The sequence below is a fragment of the Patagioenas fasciata genome, chromosome 6 (genome assembly GCF_037038585.1).
Source record: "Patagioenas fasciata isolate bPatFas1 chromosome 6, bPatFas1.hap1, whole genome shotgun sequence".
Lineage (NCBI taxonomy): Eukaryota > Metazoa > Chordata > Aves > Columbiformes > Columbidae > Patagioenas > Patagioenas fasciata.
In genome coordinates this window covers 12,600,388-12,620,808 of record NC_092525.1, presented here as the reverse complement: position 1 = coordinate 12,620,808, position 20,421 = coordinate 12,600,388, and the positions used below count along the sequence as shown (strand labels likewise).

The following is a 20,421-nucleotide window of genomic DNA, read 5'->3' as shown; positions in this document are numbered from 1 at the left end:
GGTCAGAACAGACAGAGAATGCAAGGAGCTCGAGGGGGACCTGAGCAGCCTGTTAAATGGAAGGTATTGTGGGAGTTGAGACCTGGTTCCCACTAAAACAGAGCACAATGTGGAGAGGAATTTGAACTCCTCCTGTAATCTACACTAGCTACAGAGGCTGTACAGAGCAGACAGCTCTGTGGATTTCTTCAGATCATGAACAGTTGCATGCAAAAGGCAAACTGTTGAGAGCACATCAGCAAGGGGTGTTAGTGTTATGGGGTAACATTCCAATATATCTCTAAAATACTAGTGTATTAATGCCTTCATCTGGACAGTAAGTATGAGACCAAGCATCTTGTGGAAAAGGCATTAAACTAGAAACACTTGGCAAAGGTCAGAAAGTAGCTGGAGAGACCACAAGTCAAGAAGGTGCTCCTGGGGTAGATGAGTGAAAAGACAGATAGAAATATGTTAAAGAGCCACAGACTGGAAGTAGAGAGGTCAAGAAAAGACACCTCAGTCTCTCACAGCACAAAGACAAGGAGTATTCAGGACATCAAAGGGAGAACTGAAAATGGTTAAAAGAAAGCTCTCTTCATATTCAGTGCTACTAAACTACTAGTAAATCCTGAAAGGTCAACAGGATTCACGAGGTGATTGGACTCTTACTGTGGCAGTAGGAGCTGAAGCTCTGAGCTTTGTGTGAACCAGTTGCAAGCCACTAACACTTTGTGGAAGCCGTTCTGTGGGAAGAGATGTGAATTTTCCCCTTTGCCAGGGCACCTTTTCCTGCAGTCTGTTGCAGCCTGGGTAAATCTTGGATCTTGCATTTCAGCACATGCAGTAGGACAGTGTTTGGGGAACCAGCTGTTAGTGCTCTCTGGCAGAGGGAGGTCTGTCCTCTGCTCATCCAGAGCAGCTGGTGGTGTCCCAGTGAGTGTCACCTGCTGGGGCCAGATGCAGCAAGTTTCTTTAGGGAATTATTTTCTCTTCCAGAAGCGCCACCGCTCAAATGACTCTACAGCTTCAGGGAGGGACCGTAGCCACAGCTGCGACTCAACAGAAGCGCTGCCCTGCAAGGTGAAGGAGGAACCCTGGCTGCAGGAGATGTGCAATGCCTTCCTGCAGCAGTACATCCAGTACCTGCAGAGCATGGGCTTCATTCTGGTCCAGGTGCGGCCACCCTCACCCACCACTCGCAGGTCAGTGACATTCTGGGAACCCTGTTGTTGGAGAAGGGCCGACACACTGAGTGAGCTGTGCCCAGGTTTGACACAACAGGAGATGTTGGCTCCCCTGCTCAACGCTCTCTCTGCTGTCATTTCCAGTAGCACAAGCCGGATCCGAGCTCTGGCAGCGATGGGTGTGGAGGGGAGAGGGTCCTTTTCCTACACGAAGCCAAAAGCAGAGGGGAGTCCAAAGGTGAGTGCGTGTCTGCTATAAGGGTAGAACTGGGGTGGAAGTCAGGCTGTGCAGTCGGGCAGTTCTGGTTGGCTTTTGAATCAGTGTCAGACAGAAAGGATGGGAGAGGGCAGGGAAAGAACTGAAGCCAGAAAGTCTCTCTAGACCAGCACCATCTTTGGGATGTTGGACCAGATGAGACCTTCTTGTCTTCCTACCTGCCTTTGTGCAGCCCTCAGAACCCCTTCCTGGGATTGGATGGAACCAGGGCACATTTCAGAAGGACAGCAACAGCTTTGAGGAGGCTCAGATTTGGAACAAGGTGACCTGGGGCCAGGACAGTTGCCTTTAGGTATGATTCTGGAGGTTTACCTGTCAGAGAAGCTTCAGCATCTATGGTAAAGGGCAGTTCTGGGGAGAAGGATCTGTAGTTAGGGTGAGATGAACACGGAAGTAGAAGAGATCAGAGAAGATAACCGTGGAATGGTTCCACTGTGAGAGCTGGCTGTAGCTTTTAATTTCTAAAGAAGTGGGAACTAGGGAGGAACAGGACAGAGCCCTACCAAATCCCAGCTGACCTGGAAAGGGATTGACTCCTTGCTATCTTATTTGATAAAAGACTTAGACACCATCAAATGAAAGTATCGGGAGACAGTTTCAAAGCAAAAGGGAGTGTTTCTTTGTGCAGCAGGTAACAGTGGTCTTTATCAAAAGGTTCTGTGAACAGCAGCATCACTCCTCAACTCACAGAGTCCTTGAACTCTAGGGACACTGTGTCCTGAGTAAGCAGGAGTAGAAGGGAGCAGCATGCCTGGTGTGCTCTCTTGAGGGCTATTTATTAGGTTTGTTAAAATTCTTTTCATGGTCAGCTCTGGCATGTCTGCTCTCCTTCTGCCAGTGAGGGTGCTCAGTTCATGAGGCTCCTCTGTTTCCATCTCTGCCACAGACTCTCATGGCAGCCTCACACCCTGGTGTGCAGGCTGCTGTCCCGTGCCAGAGAGCATCTCCAGCTCTGTCCTTCTCTTCCCAGAGCACAAGCCCAGCTGTTGCCACCTATCACCTACAGAGAGCTCTTCCCGGGGGAATTGTGCTAATGGAGTTGGCCTTCCAGGTAAGAAAGAACAAGAAACAAAATACAGTCTCTGGGGACAGTCTTCAGAAGTGACAAAGCGGGTGAATGAGAAGGAGTGCAGCAGGGACATGTGATCCTTCCTTTCTTGTCCTGCCTCTTCCATGCTCCTGCAGGACTGTGGATCAGCTAGAGATGGTAAGAGTTGCCTGGAGCAGAGCTAATAAGACACAGCACCAGGTGGGGTGTTCTGTGCTCAGCCATGTGCTGGCTGGGCCAGTTTGATTTAGACAGGAGGGGAGAGAAAATGTGGAACAAGAGTGTCTGGGACACAGCCCGGAGGGTGAAGCATGGGGGCTGTTCTGCTTCCCTGGAGAGGCTCGAGGCCTGTGCTGTGCTCATGTGCTGTCTCCTCCAGGGCTATTACTTCTGCGTGAAGCAGTACGCGCTGGAGTGCTCCCGGATCCCCATGGGCCAGTCTGTGAACTCCCAGGTAATGGCTTTGCAGGCACAGCTTGTGCTCCTCAGGGTCAGGGGCTGCTTTGGGGCTGGCAGTGATCTCTGGGACAGGGTGGGAATTTCAGGTGCAGCAAGTTCTGGAGAGCTCTGCTCCCTGTGCCTGCAAAAGCAGAGCTGCACAGAGCCTGCTGCAGCCACATGCCCTCCGTGGCATGCTGCTTGAGCAGGTCTGAAGTGCAGTGAAAGGGAGGTTTGGCAAAAGGGTGCCTCTTGTCCTAGCTTCAGAAGCAAGATAGAGCAGGCTGGGGAGAAACAGGAGCAATTCTGGCTAAGGTCACTGCTCCAGAGAAAGTCAGTGCATGGAAAGCCAGAAGCTCTGTGCTTCCCTTGAAACAAGAGGGAAGGGGAATGGGACCAGGGACCTGTGAACATGATTTGCTACCCTTTGTCAGAGATCGCTTTTCACGCCATGAGCCCTGGTTCTTGATACCTCTCTACCTTTCTCTGCAACACCATGGGGTTGCCTGCTCTCTTCTCTTTCGGTGTGTCAGGGTGTCTCCTGCCCATCCCCAGGGCACTGAGTGGCTGCTTAGAGGCTGGCCAGCCCCAACCTGTCTGAGGCAGGAGCTGTCCATGACCATACTGTCCTTTCCAAAGTGGCTCTATGGAAAGGCTGCATCTTATATATGCCAAAAGTGGCTGTCCTAAGCTTTGAGCCTGCCACAACCTCACCTGAGGATTTGCTGAGCTTTTCCTGGGAAGCCCACAGGTGCACAGGGCAGGGTTCCAGGCTGCAGCTGGCATTGCAGGGAACATCTGGGCTCTCTCTGGCTGACTTAGGAAAAGACTTTTCCTTGTTTTGCAGTGGGAGGGGATGGTGCTAGGAGCAGCGGGTGAGAAGTGGGGCTTCTTGCAGGGGCCTAGCCAGTCTTTCTGCATGCTGGGACTAGACCAAAGTTCCTCCAGGCATCGCAGTTGTGGTCCTCTGCCCCTTCTCTCCCCTTATCCCATCCCGGGCCTGTGCAGGACAGGCTGGATGCAGGAGCAGGGGTGGGCGGTACCTTGTCCCTCTTCCCACTGGCTGTACATCTTTCTCCATCAGGGCACTCTTACAGCCAGAGCTCGCAGCAAGAGCTGCATGGGACCCAGCTCCGTCTCTGAGTCTGCGGTACGTCTTCTTCTCCCACTGCCACGCTGGGCACAGCAGAACCTGCCAGTGCAGGGCTGAACCTCCCACTGGCTCTGCTTCCACCCGCCTGCCCCAGCACCTCTTACCTCCTCTGCCCAGTGCTGTCTGTAACGCTGTGTGCCCCACTGGGCAGCCCAGCTTGGGTGGGCCCTGGGCACTGGCATGGGGCAGCGCCTTGTGTTTTTTGCTCTTCACCCTGTGTCTTTCCTGAGGCAGAGCTACAGGCTCCTCTCTGAGCTCGTCCTGGCTGTCTGGGTTGCCTTCTGGCTCATGGCAGCAGTAATGTGGGTGGTGCAGAGATTGAGGGCTGCCTGTTCTCGTGCCAATGCCTCCTGCCTGCTGGTTTTCCCTGCTTGCCCTCTTCTTAAACCAAGGGTTTATGCTGTGGGTCAGAGACCAGAAACACGTTAAAACTGTGGGCTTCTAACATGAGGGTAATGCTGAGGTCTTCACCAATGCTGTCCCCTGGCACAGGAGCTGCATCTGTGGTAGGGGCATAGCCAAAGGTGTGTGTGTGATGGCCAGGGCTGCTCTGGTAAAGGACCGGCACACTAAGCAGAGAGGATGGCCCTGTGCAGGAGGGATCCTCTCTAGGCACAGCTCTGACCACCAGCCACTGCTGGATCTGCCTTCCCAGCAGCCATGCTGGGTCCCTGTTAGTTGCTGAGCACAGACAGGGTTTTAGCAGCTTTTTGTTGCCCATTTCTGGGTCCAGTCAGTCCCCACAGGCCCTTGTGCTGCCTCCTGCTCTCAGGGGCATCCAGGGAGTCAGTCTTTGCCTGTAGATCCAGAACTGGCCAGACCTCCAGCCCTGGTGTGTCCTGTACCTGCTCAGGGATGGGGCAGTGCAGAGCAGCATTTGCTGAAGGAGGCTGTGTCCTCCTCCACAGCCATGTCGCTTTCAGCTCAAGGTGGGGCTGAACCTCGTACCAAAAGAGAGGTAGTGCCCATCGGTCCCTCCTGTTGCTGGAGACCAAGAGTGGGGTCAAGTGTGTAAGGAGCCACCGAGCTGTATCCCTCAGGGCAAGGCTTGCAGGTCTGCTATTTGCACTGTGCACACAGCTTCTCAGCTGCATCCTGCTCTGGTGTCGGGGTAGGAGGGGCTGCACTGGCTCTGCCAAGCCTTGTTGTCAGCAGGGCCTTGCAAGAGGGTGTGAGGTGCTTGGTAACATTCCTGCCTCGACTTCTTATCCCTCTGCAGCTCTCCATGCTCTTCACAGAGGAGTGTGACAAGGTGCGGGACCTCATGCACGTGCATTCATTCAGCTACGATTTCCACTTGCGTATAGTCCATCAGTATCTGCTGGGTTCCCACATGACCCTCCGCCAGGGCTACCATCTCACCAGCTTCCTGGAGGATTTCATTGCCCACCACACAGACATCCCCAAATTTGGCCGCAACCATGTTTTCCAGGGTAAGTAGCTCAACGTGTCATCAGTCTGGGATTGATCACTAGCCCATAATTTACCAAAACTGACCCTGGGAATATCTGAGGACACGGCAGGGGGAGGGTGACATGAGGGGCCCAGCTCCAGGGGAAGTCCTTGGTGCCCTGGTGTGTCAGGGAGGTGGGTTGCTCTAGAGCTCTGTCCGCAGAGTGGTTTGTAGGACAGCAGGCAGGAGGCACTGAGGGGCTCCTGTGATAGCAAGGTGTCCTCCTCCCTTAGGCACGCTGGCCCTCCCCACCAACATGATCACTGCGCACCAGCTGTACAACTACATTGCTGACCATGCCAACACCTACCACATGAAACCTTTGCGCATGGCCCGGCCAGCCACGGGCAGTGACAATAAGAAGGGTACACCAGGCACAGAGCAGAATGAATACGCGCTGGTCTCTATTTGGAACAGGTGAGTGCATCTGCAGCAAGTTCCTGAAGCTGCTGGAGGTCAGTGGGTCCCCCTCAGTGCTGGGACACTGCCCCAAGGTGCCAGCAGAGCTGACTCAGTCCTACATGATGCCAGGCAGTAGTTCTGCCCAGTTTTTCTGAGATGGCCAAGAGGGGTGTTGTGCAGCTGTGCGCATGCATTTTCATTTGCCATAGCACTTCTGAGGAGTCCTGCTGTGTTGAATTCCCCATGCCCAATAGTTTTGTTGTGACCAAGAGCTCTGAGGAGAACAAAGTGAGGTCCCCTTCATACTGATGTGCTTTTGCTCCCAGCTCGGGCTCCTACAAGGACTCTGAAGGTCTGCGTCATCACGATGACTTTGATGTGTCCCTCCTGGTGTGTCACAGTGCAGCACCGTTCGAGGAGCAGAGTGAGGCAGAGAGACGCATGCTCCGGTGAGCGCTGGGGGCCCAGAGATGTGACACCAAAGCTTCCTGGCTGGGGAGGAGGTCCCTGGGACTGGATCTCTCTGGGATGTCACAAGCAGGTTTGGTGCTATCTGGGCAGGATCCTCACTGGGGACTGGACAGTGTGGTATCTGTCCTTGTCTGGGTGGAGAAGCAGCCTTACTGGTAGGGACAGAGGCCCATGATTCATTTGCAGCCCCCTGAGAAGGGAGAAGCCCTTCACCAGGTCACAAGTGGGTTTTTTTGTCTCAGCTTGCGTTTCTATGTCATCATGACGAGCCAGCGGGAGCTCTTCCCCCGTCTCACAGCGGATATGCGCCGCTTCAAGAAGCTGCCGCGGCTGCAGCGGGAAGTGCTGGAGCCTGTGGTGGGCCGGGCAGCGTGGGAGGCTGCAGAGCCAGAGACGAGCCTGGGACGGCAGCAGCCAGCAGAGCCGGAGCTGTGGCAGGATGTGGAGGACAGCAGCGAGTTCTACGCAGGGGGCACACAAGTCAAACTGGGGCCTGGGCTCTTCTACACCTCACCACTGTTCCCCTTGCTGGCCTCTGAGGTGGCCTCAGCGCAGAAGCAGCTCAGCAGCATGGTGCAGCTGGCCAAGTGCCACTGCCGCAGGGACAACCTCTGGAAGCGCCTCTTCCTTCTGGAGCCTCTGGCTTCTGACAAGTTGAAGCTGGGCAAGCTCTCACTGGTGGAGCTGGAGGAGCTTCTCGACGCCGTGCATGGGAAATCCATTGCTGATGTTGACCCCCAGCTGGTGAGAAGTCATAGTGCACAGCAGTCCTGTCCTGCTCTGGGGAGGGAGTGGAGGGCCAGGTGAAGGGTCTGCAGGGCACATCTCTTCCTGCTTGGTGGGAGGATAGACCAGGAACATGGTTCCTGGCTGGCAGGGGAAGGGGAGGCTGCATGGACCCGTCTGTGGCTAGTGAATGGCACCATATCAGCACGCCTCAGCAGGCTGTGCGGCATACATTTGATCTGGGGTCTGAAGGCTGCTGTAGCATTATAGCCGCTGGTGCCATTGCTAGAGGGAGGCTGAAATCAGCCCTTTTTCCATGCCTGCAGGGATGCTTCCTCACAATGACAGTCTCCTGGTACCAGAGCCTCATCAAAGTGCTGTTGAGCCGCTTTCCCCAGAGCTGTCGGCATTTCCACAACACTGAAACCGGCACCCAGTACCTGGTAAGACAGCCCATCGCCCACCTGCAGCCTCTCCCCTGTCCAAGGCCCCTGCCTGGCGTGGCTTCTCGCAGTGTGAGCGTGGTGTGTGCTGTCAGGACAACGTGGGCACTGTCATGATGTTGCTCTCCACTCTGCTACTCGTGCAGTGTGAGGTGTGTGCCGCTGTGGCACAGCGGTGTCGTGTGCTGCCCCAGGTAGGCAGGACACTCTTCACACCGAGAACCTCAGGCCGCATAGAGCCGCATGGTTTGGCACTGTCACCTGTGAGCCTGGCAGACTTGTACCTTCACAGCTCTGTCACGCCACTTATCCTTCACGTCAGCGTGTCCCTGGGTGGGTGTTGTTCATATCCCTGTCCTGAGGTTTGTGCTGTCTCCTTTGCAATGTGTGCTGTGGCTCTCTTGGCAGGTTGTGCTCAACCAGAAGTTCACGGATTGCTTCGTTCTTGTGTTTCTTGATTCCCATTCAGGAAAGACGGTAAGAACTTGGGAACGTACAAGCAGCTATATTGGCTCAGGCCCTGAGTGTAGATTCATCCAGCAATTGCCAAATCCAGGTGCCCATGGGGAGAATAAGAGCAATTCAAGAAACTTGTTTACAGCTCCCAATTAGTGTCCTGACATCTGACAAACTGTTGCCCAGGCCTGTCCTGAGCTAGAGGTGGCATTTGCGTTTATTTAATAGCCCCCTGCAGCTTTATTTCCTTGGTTAATTTGTGGCATCCTTGATTTCCCGACGTGCTGCTCCACAATGCAATTGCAATCTAACTGAAGAGCTACCTTCCTTAGCTTGTTTTTTAACCTCCTGCTTTTTTCATATGATGCCCCTTTGTTCTTGTATTGGAAAATGGTGAGTGGTTGATTCCCTTTTCCTTCCCAGGGTTGCTTTTGGATCATGTTATCACCTCTCTGTCTGTCCAGGCTAAAAAGTCTTTCTGTATTCAGTCCAAAGCCCGATGACACTGGGTCTGGCTGGAAAGGGGAGGGGGGGGGGCACCGGTTCTGCAGGCTGCTCCTGCCTGGGCAGAAAGGATGGGGACGTGCACTGTGATGGTCCCAGCAAACCTGTGTGGGCCTTGGCTTTCACCAGACTTGAGGGCAAAAACACTCTGCTTGCAGCTGAGCTTGTAGGCAGGGTGTAGGATGGGTCACAGGGAATGCAGCTCCGTGGAAGAGCAGGGGTTCTACAAGACAGTTCCATCTGCAGTGAGGCTTTTGCAGAGACTGCAGCATCTCTGTCCTTGTAAATAGATCACAATCCATCTTAAAAGCAGGTAGAGGAGGTGATGCCTGCTGGAAGGCTGCTCCATGCCTCCTGCCACCTGATGGTGCAGAGCCCTTCCCGTGATGTGCTGGAGCTTTTGTCACAGCCAGTTCTATCCTTGTCATGCCAGCGGTAGCTCAGGGCTGAAACTGCTCTTCGCTGTGCAGGTACCCACTTCCTCCCTGCTCCCCCAGATTCACCTCCACATCTGAAGGTGGAATTTTGGCTAACTCTGTGTTGCTGTGTAAAGCAAGCTGAGTTCTTAAGCCTGCCTTGCCTTCTCCAGCGGCTTCAGTGTCATTCTCTGTTGGATTCAGTGTCATTCAGAGCCCTTCAGAGCTTGCATCAGCCTTTGTCAATACAGGTGTCCAGGACTGCACCCAGTATTCCTGAGAAGTCTCAGCAGAGCTTTCTGCAATTGTGCTAAGGCTTTTCTGTCCCAGTGCGGTGCTTTTGGTACAGCCTAGAGTGATATTTGCTTTTTCCTGGTCATGTGTCGCTGGTCATAGTGTCACCTTGTGGTCATGGATACAATACACCCAGACACTCCATCTCTCCCAATGACTCCCATCTTTTAACAGAAACCTTTTGTGTTCCTCACCCTGTATTTTGCACTTAGTATTCATCCCATTCCTGTGGCCTCTCAAAAGTCTCTAGGGCTTTTTCTTGCATTATTCAAATCCTCTTTTGTATTAGTGCCTCAAATTTTATCAGCGTGCTCCTCATCTTTGTGCCAGACTCATTAAAGTACTAGGGAACGTGAGTCCCAAAACCTGTCCTGGAGGACTCTGTTTGTAACCTCTCCCCAGCCTGCTACTTCCCCTTTCAGCACGACCACCTTTGCCTTATAATTTTTGCGTTAATTCCTATCTTTTCAGCTTACCTAAATTTCCCATGTGGCACTACATCAAATCCTTCCTGAAGCTCAGATAAGATATACCATGATTCCTTTTTCTAGACATATTACCTTATCAAAGAGAACTCCAGAGTTAGCACATCGCTTTGGTAATACTGAGCTGTATTTTCCATGTGTTTTTTTTTTCTCTCCGAGCCTGCTCTAAAGCCTTCTGTGCTGCTGGGGTTAGGCTCACAAATCACTTTCTTTTCCCTCTTAAATGGTGGTGGTGCCTTTGCTGGTTTGCAGTTAACATGACTGTTCCTAATGGCTTTACAAGTTTGTTAGGAAGCCCTGGCTACTAGATACGCTGCATTTCAGCTCTGGAGAAATCCATTCCCTGTGTCTTGCCTCCATGATGCTGATCCAAGTGCACTGAGTTGCTCATCTTTTTCTTCTGCTTCAGCTCATGCAACCTTTTCTTCTGAACCCTGTTCTCTGCTCCCCTCTGCCCTTGCCCTGCCTTGTCAGTACAGTCACTAATGAGAATGAAGCAGCCAGCATTTATTTTTAGGATTGCAGTTATTACATTTAATCTCCTCCCCTTCCCCATTTGTTGCACTCCTACTCTTTACCTTGAAGAAGAAATTTCCCTCTAATTTCCTTGGAAGCCCCTATTACTGTGGAGGCAGTAGGATCCCCTCCTCTCCCGAGGCTGCTGCTAGGGTTGGTATAACTGCAGATGCATGGGGGCTGGGACAGAGTGAGTGGGCAAGTCATTGCACCTAATTTCCACCAGGAAAATTGGAAGGAGGCTCGAACATGCTCTGTCACAGAAGGAGGCACTTTGCTTAGTGCCACTGGCATTTTAGGGCTTGTCCCAGTGTCTGGGCTAGGGACTGCACAGCACTTGTCTGAATCCTGTTCCTTGACCTCCTCCTTCTCCATAGAGCCTCACCGTGGTTTTCCGGGAGCCGTTCCCAGTGCAGCCCCAGAACAGCGAGAGCCCTCTGCCGCAGCTTGTGTCCACGTACCACCACCTGGAGTCAGTCATCAACACTGCCTGCTTCAACCTCTGGACAGGCCTGCTCTAGCACTGGCACGGCATCCTGGAGCAACACATGTACTGGACCTCCCGGCGTGGCTGTGCCATGGGTGACGATGGGGAAGAACAGGTCTCTGTGGGGGACCTGTGCTCTGGTGCTGCAGGCAGGGCTGCTACTGGCACTACTCACCTGAGGAGCCTGGGGACGGATATGCACCTCCATCGTTCGCTGGCTGGTGTGGACCTCAGTGGACTGTTTGTGGTGGGTTTGATTCTGAATGACCTCGAACCAAACCGCAAGGGCAGGAGCCTGGCTGCTGTGGTTTGGCTGAAGCAGAGCACGTCTCAGGGACATGGCTTTGGCATCTGCAGGTGAGCTCTGCCTGCCAGGAAGGCACGGAGGAGCACACACAGCATGTCTTCTGCACATGGCAGCACCGCACAGCCCTCTGGCTTTAGGTGGAAAGACTCATGCAGTTCAGGGCTCTGGGCAGTGAGTCTGCCCACATCTGGCCCTTTGATCTCATCAGGAGAGCACTGAATTGGACAGGAAGGGTGAACTGGACCAGGGGAAGGTTTAATGGACGTGTACATTAAAGCCATTGATGTTTCTGTGAAATAAACTGAACCAGATCCCCACTTGTGTGCCAGAGGTTAGGATATGGAAAGCCTCCTGCAGGGAATGCAGAGGCAACCCTGGCTGCAGCGCTCGATGAGTTTGCACCAGTCTCATACTTGCTCCAGAGCAGGAGCAGCAGGGCAGTCAGCCCTGCCTATCTGTGGGCAGGCAGCCCCCAGCCTGTTCTCTTGGTTTGGGCAGCCTGCGTGGGGGCTGCTGGCTTCACTTTCCTCACAGGTTGCAGGGTCAGGGCTGGGCACCAGCAGCAGCTTTGAGAACCACAGGACCTGGAAGCTCAGAGCCCTCTTCACACAACTCCAGTCACCAGCTGGAGCTGGACTGGAAAAACTCACACCTTTCCCAAAGAGCGAGTGCCCTGCTTAGCAGGGGAGACTGGAAACCTCTCCCTGGACACCCCTGCAGCCTGGAGGTGAAGGTGCTCTTGTGTACCTCAAGTCACCTACCGTGATGCCCAAACCACCCCTAAATATGATGTCCTACAGATGGTGCCTGAGTAGATGAGGGTCCAACTGCGTGGGCTGGCCCAGCAGGGCCAGGGAAAGGGCAGTAGGGCATAGATGCTCTTAACTTTGCCTCAGGTCACAAAGCATACAGACACACTTCTCTCTTAAGCCATTGCTTTGACTTTTATTCCAGTGCTTTCCTTGCTTTAATCTGCTGCCTTGCTGATCCCACTGTGCTGCAGGCCTCGGCTTTCCCAGTAGGAACGCAGCCAGCCCAGACCTTCCAGCGTATCTCCTGCAGTGACAATGGGGTCTGCTGCTGGCACCCCCAGGCAAGCTGGAGCAGCTGCTGTTTTGGGCAGGGCTCTTATCCCCAGGTAAGGACCCTGATGGCCACTGCCTGCCAGCCCCAGGACATGCCTGCCTTTGCAGTCCCCAGCCAACTGGTCCATGCTGGGACCTGCCAGTGGGGCTCCAGCCGCCCACAGGCCCACTCACCTTTTGGAGCATACTCGCACCCCACATAGCCAGTGTAGCCAAGGGACTCCAGGAGCTCAAAGAGGTAGGGGAAGTTCAGCTCCCCGGGACTGTTGGGCTCATGCCGCCCTGGCACTTGTGCAATCTGGATGTGACCTAGGGAAGGGACAGGAGAAGCCCTGCCCAAGGCAGCCCTGCCTGCAGCCTTTTTGAGGCATGGGACAAGGTAACCCAAGGGCAGCCCCACACGCCTGGCCAGCCACAGCAGAGTGTTGGGCCCCATATCAAAGCTACTCCTGCCCCACAGCCACAGGGGAGCTGGTTTGGGTGCAGGGCTTTACCGATGAGTGGGAAGTATGTCTCCAGGTTGCGTGACAAATTCCCGTCCATGATCTGGCAGTGAAAGAGGTCCTGTGGAAGAGAGAGGAGATGGATGGTCCAGCTGTTCAGCAGTGAGCGGTCAAGGATGGCTGTACTACAGTCCATGTCCCTCCCCAGGAGGGGAAAACAAGCCCACAGCCCCTAGGACTCCCCTGTGGGCCTGTGCAAGGTTTCCTGATGCAGGGTGGACCCTGGAGATCTTCAATGCTGACTCACCAGCTGCAGCTTCAGGTTGGGTCGTCCTACCTTCTCCAGGATGGCGGCAGCTACAGGTGCAAGAAATGAGAGACCATCACTCCCAGGCTGGAAGCTTCATGGTGAAGCCCTGAGAGCCCTCATCAACTGTGCTCCCTCGGTATCTCCCTGCAGGTGAGGCAACCTCCTGCCTTTCAGACTTTGGAGATCCTCCTCCTTCCTCTCTTGAAGGAGACTTTGGGGAGAGAGGTCTACCTTACCTTGGTGTGGGGTGTTCAGAAAGTAGCGAGGGTCAGTGATGCGGTTGTTAATAGGTTCCACCAGTCCAATCATGTCTTCCTGTAACACAGTAATGTCAGCCTGTGGAGCATCCTGTCACCTCTGCAGCAGGGAGCACTCCTAACCCATGCCAGGCTCGTGGGGGATTCTCCATCTTTAGTATCCTAAGAGCTGTACCCATGGAGCAGGGCCTGTTCCCCACTTACCTGGGCCAGGAGGTCAGAAGCGTATCTGAGATTCTCAATGAAGGTGGTTTCCATCTCACCTGCCACTGCTGCCCGGTCTGCACCCAGGGGAACCCGCCCAGCTATCAGGTGGATCCTACAGACACAGAGAGATCAGCCGCAGGCAGCAGCTCCAGTCTCCAAGCAGCTGGATGGATCTAATAGACCTTCATCTGCTGATGGAAAACGGGGCCAGGGTGGGGGAGCAGACACAGGAAGGTTAAGAGGAGCCATCTCTCATCCAGGAGACATGACAGGCATCAGTAAGCTGCAGGGCCACAGGCAGGCACCATACCACCACAGTACACACAGGAACATCTTTGAACCTTCTGCCTGACAAATTGCAGACCTTGATTCTTGCCTCTCTTGGCAGCTGCCTCCAGCTCTTTCATCCTGGGGCTGGAGCTTTCTTGGGGTCTCATTCCTGGGGCTGCCCTGAGGCCAGCAAGATGGGCAGCAGGCAGGGTGCTGCCCCTGCCAGGGACAGGCTTGATGTGTTGTCTCACTACTTGCTGACTTAGAGCAGGGTGGGGATGGTGACCAGTGCTGGGCTATGCCAGGCTACGTGCAGAGCTCGGTGGCAAGGCAAGGCTATCCAGCAACCAGCTGGGGAAGGCGGACAGGGGAAACAAAAACCTTTTCAGTCTACCTGTTACCAGCAAATGCTAATGGTTCTGGGCAACCGCTGGCCTGCCTGGCCCATGCCCCTGTGGGGCTTTGGACTGTGTTTTTAAGGGAAAGAATGATGCAAACTAAATGGAATAAAAGGGCCACGTTGGTTTTCTGAAGGGGGTTGTGCCAGGCTCATTGCATCTCTTACAGCATCTCTCCTGTGCTGTAATCAGTGTGGCCTTCAACAAAGCGACTGTTGTGGTGTCCTGGAGAAAGACTGGTACAGTTGGGGAGGAAAAGGGGAGGATTATCAATGGGGGCTGTTGTGTGGAGGTGTAGACAAGAGCCTCCATGGCAAAGGGCAGGGTTCAACAAGGGTGCCTGGCAGCTCTGGCTCTGCAACAAACCAGCTCCTGCCTGACGCAGCCAAGCAGGGGGACACTGCCCCGGAGAGGCTCCGGGACCCGGCGGGCTGCAGGCACAGCGGTGCAAAGGTGAGCCCTGCCCGGCAGAGGAGCAGGAGAGGTGCGCTGGCGCTGCTGGGGGTCGTGCCTCGCACCTACCTGGGGCAGCCCACCGCCCGGGAGTACTGCACCGCCGCGGCCAGGCCCTGGCGGAACGCGTCCTGCCGCCCCGGCACGGCCGCCAGCCCCATCTCTCCCTTCTCCGGGTCCCCTAGGAGAGAGCGGCGGGGTCAGCGGCACCGGGGCACCCCCGCGCCCCCCACCCACGCACCCGGGCAGGACGCGGCGGTACCGGGAGGGGTGTTGAGCAGGACGATCCGCACCCCCGCCCGCTCTGCCGCGGCCCGCAGCGCCTGGGCCGGGCAGCCCGCCGGCCAGGCTGCCTCCACCGCCCCGAACCCGGCGGCCGCCGCCGCCTCCAGCCGCGCCGGCAGCGCCGGGAGCTCCGGGAACAGCCAGGAGAGGTTGGCGGCGAACCGCAGCGACATGGCGGGCGGCGGGGCGGGGCCAGGAGGGGTAGGGGCGGAGCCATGCGGAGTAGGGCGGGGCTATGAGGAGTAGGGGCGGGCCCGAAGCGCAGCCCGGCTCGTCCGTCCCGCGTGGTCCGCAGGACCCACCCGTGGGGCTGCTGGGGGGTCCCCACCAGCTGGGGCAGCGCTGGAGCGCGGTCTCTCCCCAGCAGCTGACGGCTCCAACGCGTGCAGAACTCTGCCCTGTGAGCGTGTGATGTGACAGCTCCAGCATGGGCTCACGGCCACATCAGTGAGCAGTGCCACAGGCTCAGTGGCCCCACGCTGCACCCCAGCAGGCAGAGCTGGCCCCGCGCTGCCTGCGACACTATCAGAGGGGTTGGGGGACAGGGGCGTGCTGGGGTGGCCGTTGCGCGAGGTGGCTGGTGTTCTCTCTGGGAAAGGTGTTTTGCCAGGTGTTGGCCTGACATACACACCGTGCTGTGTTAATTGGTTTCCTGGGGAGCTTGTCTCTAACAGTGTCTTATTATGCAAGAAATGCTTTCTCTTTTGTCCCACGTTCTGCATATTTTACCATAAAATGTTCACCTCCACTTCTGCAGAGCTTTGGCTCCAGCGTGCGGGAGTTCAGTCTCTGCGATGCCCGTGACCAGCCCTGCATCCCCAGCTCCTGTCCCCTGCGCTCTGGGAATCTTTGGGCACAGCTCACAGCCTGTACACATGGGGTGTGTGTCTTCTGCAGCCCGTGGCTGCCCAGGGCTGTGCTGTGACTGGCAGAGGCAGCACTGTGAGCCATGGACATTTTGCAGATCCTTATCCTGAGCCTGTTCCTGGGGGCTGTCACCTGTCTGCCCATGCCTGGGGAGCCCTGCATGCTCCAGCTCCTCCGTGACTGCAGCAGTCCTCTGCAGCCCTTTGCCCCATGGCCCGCTGCAAGCCGCAGCAATTCACGGCAGTTTGGGAGAGCCCAGCGGCAGCACTGCCTTGGCAGAGGTCAGCCGCAGCCAGAGGTTTTTGGTCGGAGGTTAGGGCAGCACAGCAGAGGGGAGAGCAGTGGCAAAGCTATCCATTAAACAGTCCCAACTCAATTAAGGCTATTGATTAATCACTTAGAAGAAGCTTGATGCAACTTCTCAGTAACAATCCAAACTGTCTCTAGTGACAGACAGCGGTGCAGGGGAGTAGCATCTGTGTCTCCAGCACGCGTGTCCCCAGTGCATGCGTTCCCAGTGCATGTGTCCCCAGCCCACATCCCAGTGCAGGTACCCAGCACTCAAGACTCCAGCACACCAGCTGCCCCCTCCCCGCCATGCTGGGGGACCTCTACGCCTTCCATATGTCCTTCTGCAGCTTTGCTCCACGGTGCATGGGGGTTGCTCTTCCCCTTCAGTTACTCCCAGGGGGTGCCTGAGTACGCTGGGCTCAGCACCAGCTGGTGGATGGGTGACAGAGCCACAAGGGGAGCCCCAGAATCAAGGGTGGCAACTTCCTGGCCCAGGGGCACAGCCTCACCGAGTCCCTGCACCTTGGGACTGGAAAGGTGCCCAGGAGGCCATGGGCCACTCCAACCACAGCAGTCCTGGACACATCTCCAGCTGTAGGCTGGGCACTAGGCAGGGGCAAAGCCCAGGAGGCAGTGGGTGGGAGCGGGAGAGCTTTACTGGGGGACACACAGCTGATCCCCAGCATGTGGGTGACTCAGGCAGTGGAATGGGAATGCAGGGAGCCCTCACAGCAAACCTGCCCTGCCAGTGACAAGCAAAGCTGCTGGGCTCCACACTGAAGCATTAGTGGCATCTTTATATCTCTAGTAACACATAGCATTGATTTTCTCTCGTTATAACTGCAGTTCCTGCATTGCAGGCTGGTGTTTTGTCACTTTACCTTGACAGGGTGCTGTGGATTAACTCCCCACTGTGCCACTTGCAGCTCTGGAGCCATGTGCCATGTCAACACTAGGGCCTGCACCCGGCACCCGCAGTTTGGGGAGCTGACAGGAGCATGGGGTCAGACCGGCACCTGTGTCCCCCAGGGAGGTGGGGAGGTGGCCGAGCACGTTGCTGGTTCAGGAGTGCAGCTCAGTGCTGAGCATCCCTGCTGCTGCACGGAAGTTTTATTGACCCAAAGAAAACGTAGCTCCCGCACATTTTATTAGCGAGTTGACATTTCAGCACAGACCTGGCACTGGCCTCTATGACGGTGGGGTGGGGAGGTGGCTGGTGGCCCCCATACCCCAGCACAGTGCCTTGGGGTACCCCATGGTGCCAGCAGCAGCAGCTGAGCCAGCCTCCCCAGATCCCACTGCAGTGGGGGGCACCACTCCTCCCAGGACCCCATAAATCCACCAGCTCTTTGCGCTGTGGGGAAGGTTTTATCTCTCTCCCTCTTTATGAATCACATTTTAATTTAAATTGACATTTCTATACAGAAATGTCTAACTACCTGTCCCCAGGCTCTGGGGCGGCTTGGCTGGCACCCCAGGGCCTGGGAGGGCTGAGGCACCATGGGCTGGGGTGGCTGGATGGCACCATCCCACTGGGCCTTGTCATCCCCATCTCTCCTGGGCATCCCCAGACCTCTCCCAATCCCCCTCCCCACCTGTGACCCCGAGTTCAGCCACCCCCAGCCCCAGGGCCCCTGCCCCATGCTGGGACAGGCTTTGCTGAGTGATGCAACCTGACCTGCTGCGCATGTATCCCCAGCTCTCCTCCTTGCCCAGAATCCCACCTGAATTTCTTGGACCTCCCTGTTTTCATGGCCCTGGGCATCACCAGGGGTTTGGCTCAGACACCTGGCACCGAAGGAACATGCCAGCCGCAGTGCCCGCTGGTGACTCCTTGGTAGGATCCATCACTCTGCCACATCCTTCTCTACTTCCCACAGTCCATGCATATTGTGCAGAGATAATTTGTTAATTAGCGTCTTTCTGCTGCTGAGCCACCTGCTTTACTGACATAAAAGTCTGCTGTGCCCTTCACAGCCATTTTTGCTGCTTAGCTTGTTTCCCCCTGAAATTAAGGACCTGCCAGGGTTGCAAATGGCTACTGATGGGGTGCAGCAGGGCTGTGCCATAGCCAGGGCTTGCCCTGGTCCTTGGGGTCTTCCTCTCCCAGTGGGAGCCTCCTTCTGATCCTCTTCTTCTTCTTCTTCCTCTTCTTCTTCTTCTTTTTCTTTTTCTTCTCCTTCTTCTTCTCCTTCTCCTTCTCCTCCTCCTCCTCCTTCTTCTTCTTCTCCTTCTTCCTCTTCTTCTTCTCCTCCTTCTTCTTCTTCTTCTTCTTCTTCTTCATCTTCTCCTTCTCCTTCTTCTTCCTCCCCCTCTTCTTCCTGCTGCCTTTCTCCCTCCATCCCCTTCATCCATCTGTCCCCTCCATTCCTCCATCCCTCTGATCCCAGGCACTGGGCAGCATGTGGTAGAAGCAAGGAAAGGTGAAACCCTTCCCAAAGCTGTGATGAAAATTGCCCCAGGATGCCTTTAATGATCACTTTGGCCCTCTCAAGCCTCCCTTTCCTATAGCCTCCAAAAACACTCAGGTAAAAGAAAAATCTATACATCATATTATGGGAAACAAATGCCCAACCTTTGCCTGTTTATGGCTATTCTTCATCAAGGAGGATCGAACTGGGTGAGAACGCGATATAAATCCTGGGGAAGCCAAGAAGAAGAGGTCAGGACCAGGCATCCCCGTATCCCCGCAGCTCCTGGTGCAGGTGGGCTCTTGATCAGCTGGCCAAGATTTTCTCACTATTCCAAGATTTCACGGGGAATTCATGAAGAAGCCAAATTCTCCTCCAGCTCTTGGAGGAGGCTGGGGCGGGTGGTGCCTGGGCCTGCTGAGCTGGCAGATGTTGTTTAACATTCCCGGCAGTAATTAATAGACGGCTTCATCACTCTTGTATGATTCAAGCATGTCATCCTGCTTCTCTCCAAATACAGAGCAGAAATATTTGTTAAACATGGCTGGCGTTTTCGCCTGATCATTAGCGCTCAAGCAGCTCCAGCGGCTGCAGGATTTATCGCCTTGCCAGGATTTCTTTCGGCCTCACGATGCCGTCACCATCCCTCCCTCTGCTGCCAGCCCCTCCTGGTGAGAGGCTCCCTTTATCACTTTCCCTCTGATTTATGTCCTGCTGGTTGCAACCTCTCCTTTACACCATGGTTATAGATTCCCTTCTTTTCCATTTGTTATGCTGTGGCAGGATGGGCTTCGGTCAAACCATCTCCCTGATCAGGGGCACCCGGTGAGGTTCATCCCGGCAAGGCTCCTTGGGGTTCGCTCCCATTACCCAGCACCCATGGCAGGATGCAGGGGAAGAGTCCCCTGTGGATACTTCAGCCCACAGCACCCAGGTGAGCTGGCGAGGCTGCCCCGAGCAAGTGACACATGTGGGGGGACAGCCTGGGCTGGGCTGGGCATGGTGGCAGCAAAGGTGGCTTGGGGAGCAGGAGAAGAGCTGGACTGCGGGAGGTGGCAGCCCATTAGCCAGCATTGCTAGCACCCCGGGGACTCACTGCAGAGGTAAATTAATAGGAGCCTCCCAGCTCGTTGTTGCCCACTAACAAAAGCAAGCAGGGGTCCCCAGGAGTGCCCTGCTCATGGTGTGGCACAGCATAGTGTCGCTCCCTGCACCCAGAGCAGGAACATGATGGGGTCGCAGGGAGCTGGCAGTCAGGAGGGCCCTGATGGCCACACTGGTGAGGCGAGTGGGACCTGGGAAGGGAAAAGGATGCTCCCACCACCACCCGCCCCACTGAGCTGGGGCTACCGAGGTGCCTGAGGTGTGGACTCAGCCCTCACCTGGCCGGGGGACTGGGAGCCCGTGCAGCCTGGCACCCCAGGGAGCAGCCTGGCACCCCAAGGCACAGGCTGGCCCTGGTTCCCAAACTCTCCTGCAGTCCCGCAAGGGCTCAGGGACCAGCCCTGGCTCTGCTGGCCCCGGCACGCTCCAGCTCTGTGTCCCATGCCGTGGGGTGCAGGAGCTGGCCCACATGGCACCCCTCCCCAGCGCGGCCCTCTGCAGCCCGGTCACCATGTTAAGCCATCTCTTAATTAATCAGGCTGATTGTAATGTGTTTTTAGGTCGTTAAAATTCAATTGTGGAATTCTCCGCTGGCTGGGCTCGCAATGAATACAGAAGTTTGCCTAATTAGAGTTGACATGCAGCCGGCGGGAGAACCAGACAAACGGCCCCGCCAGGGCTGCCCGCCTCACACCCCCTCACCCGGCCCAGCGTCCCCATCCCTGCTCCTACGGGGCTGTGATGAGGACCGGTGCCTGCCATGGGCACAGGGAGGGCAGTGCTGCCCAGCCATGGTGTCCCTGGGGACATTCCCAGCCCTGTGCCAACGCCAGCATCCTGGCCAGGCACCAAGCAAGAGCAGTGAAGATGTTTCCTTATCGGCAGCATCAGGTCTTCACTGTCATTACCACAGCAATTATCATCTCGTTTGGAGTCTTTAGCTGCCATAATCTGTCTCTTGCACTGATTTATTCCACAGGCCTCTTCTCCAGCCATGT

At 55.6% G+C, this 20,421-nt stretch overlaps 2 protein-coding genes across 8 annotated transcripts in view; one reads left to right on the top strand and one right to left on the bottom strand.

The window, feature by feature from the left end:
- SZT2 (SZT2 subunit of KICSTOR complex) overlaps positions 1-11,359 on the top strand; it is a 56,483-nt gene extending 45,124 nt beyond the window's left edge. For 2 of the 7 annotated variants that reach the window (XM_065842032.2, XM_065842031.2), the window contains exons 62-73: positions 979-1,184; positions 1,311-1,404; positions 2,414-2,494; positions 2,871-2,945; positions 4,014-4,079; positions 5,302-5,515; positions 5,769-5,952; positions 6,264-6,386; positions 6,651-7,152; positions 7,461-7,577; positions 7,986-8,054; positions 10,626-11,359. In XM_065842032.2, coding sequence (XP_065698104.2) covers positions 979-1,184; positions 1,311-1,404; positions 2,414-2,494; positions 2,871-2,945; positions 4,014-4,079; positions 5,302-5,515; positions 5,769-5,952; positions 6,264-6,386; positions 6,651-7,152; positions 7,461-7,577; positions 7,986-8,054; positions 10,626-10,769 — 1,875 coding nt within the window. In that variant the 3' untranslated portion in view covers positions 10,770-11,359. Of the gene's footprint in view, positions 1-978; positions 1,185-1,310; positions 1,405-2,413; positions 2,495-2,870; positions 2,946-4,013; positions 4,080-5,301; positions 5,516-5,768; positions 5,953-6,263; positions 6,387-6,650; positions 7,153-7,460; positions 7,578-7,985; positions 8,055-10,625 lie in introns of those variants that run through there. The other 5 variants (XM_071809943.1, XM_071809942.1, XM_071809941.1 and 2 more) reach the window with 4 other exon arrangements.
- A 601-nt stretch (positions 11,360-11,960) lies between these two features.
- Positions 11,961-14,933, bottom strand: HYI (hydroxypyruvate isomerase (putative)). Its single transcript, XM_065842333.2, has 8 exons — positions 14,728-14,933; positions 14,535-14,646; positions 13,342-13,456; positions 13,117-13,195; positions 12,878-12,927; positions 12,622-12,691; positions 12,302-12,436; positions 11,961-12,098 (listed from the first exon to the last, which is right to left on the bottom strand). The coding sequence occupies exons 1-8, from the start codon at positions 14,921-14,923 to the stop codon at positions 12,010-12,012; spliced, it is 846 nt and encodes a 281-aa protein (XP_065698405.2). The 5' UTR covers positions 14,924-14,933; the 3' UTR covers positions 11,961-12,009.
- Between the last annotated feature and the right edge of the window lie 5,488 nt (positions 14,934-20,421).

Coding starts and splice junctions, on each gene's coding strand:
- HYI (XM_065842333.2), bottom strand. CDS start 14,923: ATGTCGCTGCGGTTCGCCGCCAACCTCTCCTGGCTGTTCCCGGAGCTC. Junction 12,692..12,877: donor CCAACCTGAAGCTGCAGCTG/GTGAGTCAGCAT, acceptor TCTCTTCCACAG/GACCTCTTTCACTGCCAGAT. Junction 12,437..12,621: donor GACATACTTCCCACTCATCG/GTAAAGCCCTGC, acceptor TCCCTTCCCTAG/GTCACATCCAGATTGCACAA.